The sequence below is a fragment of the Amblyomma maculatum genome, chromosome 1, assembly GCF_055883805.1.
Source record: "Amblyomma maculatum isolate TAMU_Amacu chromosome 1, ASM5588380v1, whole genome shotgun sequence".
NCBI classification, from domain to species: domain Eukaryota; kingdom Metazoa; phylum Arthropoda; class Arachnida; order Ixodida; family Ixodidae; genus Amblyomma; species Amblyomma maculatum.
In genome coordinates, this window is record NC_139344.1 from 271,977,471 (window position 1) to 271,980,942 (window position 3,472).

General features: G+C 44.6%; 1 protein-coding gene across 1 annotated transcript in view; it reads right to left on the minus strand.

The window, feature by feature from the left end:
• The window catches only part of LOC146206529 (uncharacterized), a 31,763-nt gene extending 31,514 nt beyond the window's left edge, over positions 1–249 (minus strand). The window contains exon 1 of the mRNA XM_084591253.1: positions 73–249. Within this exon, the coding sequence (XP_084447379.1) occupies positions 73–144 (72 nt within the window). The 5' untranslated portion in view covers positions 145–249. The remainder of the gene's footprint in view (positions 1–72) is intronic.
• Positions 250–3,472: the final 3,223 nt, after the last annotated feature.

A 3,472-nucleotide genomic window follows, 5' to 3' on the forward strand; every position in this document is an offset into this window, starting at 1 on the left:
AAATAGTTGGAAGATCAAGAGCAATCGGTCACGTAAAGACGACCGTTATGAAATGTAAACGAGACAACTCACCGATTCGGCCAAGTTCAAGATCAGCAACATAAACTCACGATTTCTGGAAATTATCTTTAGCTTATCTTCCATTATTGCTCAAATATTTGTTTTACGGCGAAAAGCTGACGGTGGAACCAGTAAAACGGTACATTCAGCAAGTAATATTTCAAATCTTCGCGCTGATCGACCCGGTATCCCGGCTATCATATCCCGGCTATAGTGCCTAGAATATACTGGCTAGTGTGCCGTGCGGAGGGCTCTCTCAATGGGAGGAGGTGTCCGCGCCGGCGATGCCTTCCAACTTTGGCCGCCAGGGGCGCTGCTCATCGTAAAGGTGCCGTCGACGCCGTCGGCCGCCGGCGCGCCCTTGATTTGCCGCAGCTGCGCTGGCCGAGCCATCAGTGGGTTCGAGCGCTTTGGACGCGTCTACGCTGTTCTTTTGTTTTAGTCGTTCTGTTTCTTGCATTCATATTAGATAATTAAATTTGCAACGACTAATGATGCTAAAAATAAAGCATCAGGGCAGGGAAAAGACATGTTTCGTGTCGCTCTGTCGGAATGGCTACCGCTCGAATCAGGACTAGGTTTCTATGTTCGGTGTGCCATCGGACCCTGCGCAGCTTGCGTAGTGGAAGCGGCTGATTAAAAGACAGGACCGCAAGTTGACTTCAACGTGTGTTGTCCGCGAAAAATATTTTGGGGAGAGCTACATCGAGAGAACGTTCAAAGTGACGGTGAACGGCATCGTCAACGAGCTCGCTAGAGATAGACCACGAATTAAACCCGCAACCGTACCAACGCTATTCGACCATTATCCGAACCATCTTCTGCCTAAGAAGACATCGAAAAGAAAGTTGAGGAACCTCTGTGACCAACCGGCCGCTAAACGACAAAAACGCAGTGCCGTAATGCCAGTGGTGCAGACGACAGCCATGCACGCACCATCAAGGATGTTTGACAATGCTTCCAAGGAGCTGGCAGCAGAAGAGCCGAGCGAGAACTCATGCCCGCAGCAGCAGACGTGCAGCTTTGAGCCTCGGGATCCGTTTGACTCAATTTACATACCTGCAACTTGGACCAAATTAACCGAAGCACCTGCTGGATCTGAAGCCTACGCGCGTTATCGAGCCTAAAAAGAAAAAAAAAACTTTGTCATTTTGTACATAGAAAAAGTGATAACTTTTGGAAGCCTGAACGCAGTTCTGTGGACACTACAGTGTATATTCTCGGAAAAGAAAAAAAAAAGCGCGTACAATACAACAATATCTAAAGCTGAAGATAGAGCTATATAGGTAGAGTGCTCTGGAGGGTCTTTGTTCCGAATGTGGCCTGCAACCAGCTGATTCAGGAAGCACATATCATTCATGGGAATATATTTTGCAGAAAAAGTGTCGCTTGACCGTCAACTCTGAAGGGGTTTGCTGTGCTTAATGCAAATACCAGCGGAGGCTTACACAAGATGCGCAGAAAGAAGGAAAAAGCATGCAACTAGCCAAATAAATGCTGCAACATTTCTCGCGCTCTGAGAAGAGCTAAGAGAAAACTGGCATGGAGCGCAGAACAAGTGGCTGTATTGAAAGCGCAAAATTAGGAGCTAATAAGTGAGTCTGTGGTTAAAGCTTTTTTTTTTTTTAATCCCGCGCGTGACCTAGACAATTGTGACCGTACAACAACCGCTCGGCTGCTGAAACCGCGAAGCCGAAACTGGTGAAGAAAGTAAAATTAATTATAAATTACTTAGCGGTGGTAAGCGAGAAACCACGTGGAGAATTATACAGGAATATCTAGCGCATCATTAGCAAGTGAAAAAAAAAATACCACCAAATTTAGTATCAGACTACTTTAAAATTATTGCGGTGTCATATGTGCGGCCTTTCTCCAAAACCTTTAGCGGTGCATTTCTATATTTTTACTTGTTTATTGTTGCTGCGCCTTTTTGCTCAAATTTTACTATATTGTAGACTTTGTAAAAAAAAAAAAAAAGAATCAGTGATACAATCACCACTTTTGTTTCTTGCCTTTCCTTCTGTTACAAAAGAAAGCACACCGCATAATAATCATTTATGTATGAAGCAACAATTAAGTGACTTCCTAATAAAACAAATGAATAAAGAGTAAGAACAAAAACTGAATTCAGATTCAGACTGCTTGTGTTTATTGTCGCATGCGATCTTTGAAAACATGCGCGCGTGCAATATATGTTACGAAAAAGCAAGATCGCCCTTCTTTTCTGTAGCATATATGTGACGCTATAAAACGTCACTAACCTGATATATATCACCTTAGCAATAAGCATGACTGAATTGCAGAAACGTTGACGTAACTTATCCGAAAGCATGAGGATACGTATTGACGTTCGTAGCACTTGACTGCGGCATCGCGATATACCATGGACCATAAGAAAAGACCGAAGAGTAAATAAAATTCAAAGTTAGATTAATGAACAGTGTAAAATATTAAGGGTATTTTCGGATACCTGTGTCACACGGACAATAACAGTCGTCGTCGACCCGTTCCGGGTTAGATCGCGATTGAGAATATAGTTCCCATAATTCGGGACAACCACCTGGGCTGACTGAGCGCTCACTCAGAAGGAAGATGCATACGATACCTTACATCCGCAATCGCGATGCGTGGATCGCAATCGAGTGGCTCTAGATCAAATAAAATCGTCATCGGAATATTTCATAGCAATATATTGAATCCGGCCCGGACTCGATCGTTTAATCAAAGATTAACAAACTATTGCAACCAACGTGTCAACTTTAGGTGGTTTTCTCAAATTTCTTCTCTCGCTGGATATCAGGAAGTCAATGTGTGTTCTGCTTAAGACCTTATCCGGTTCAGCTGAATAAATAAAACAGATATATAGCACACATGGACCAGACAGTATTTGTTAAACGCTTCCTCGAGCGCTATTTGAGCGTATGATTTTCTCCGCACAGTACTAGGACGGTATGAATGTCTTCCACCAAGACTGTTTTTAGACACAAAGTGCGCTTAAACCGTCAAGAGACAGGTTTCGCAGTGAAAAGCGCAGCACGCTATCCGGACCTACATGCCGCCTATGCTGCCGAGGCCGCGAACGCGGAGCGATAGCACCTTAGCTATTGGTAGCGCCGCCCCGCGGTGGCGGCGGGAAGGCATCACCGCGGCGGACACGCCAGCGCGCGCCCTCGGCACACTAGCCAGTATATTCTAGGCACTATATCCCGGCGGTCGGCCATATGCTCCATTCTCGCACCGGACGTCCGAAAGACCGAGTAGAGCATCCCCTTTCGATCCAAACAACGACTGTTGTTGTCCATTTCATAAGTCAAACTTTTGATATGTACTTTTTGAAACATTTCCAGATAAAGACATTCTTTACTGTGTTTTAATAATAACTTTTGCCGGTATTGTTTTGGTTAGCTGTTGG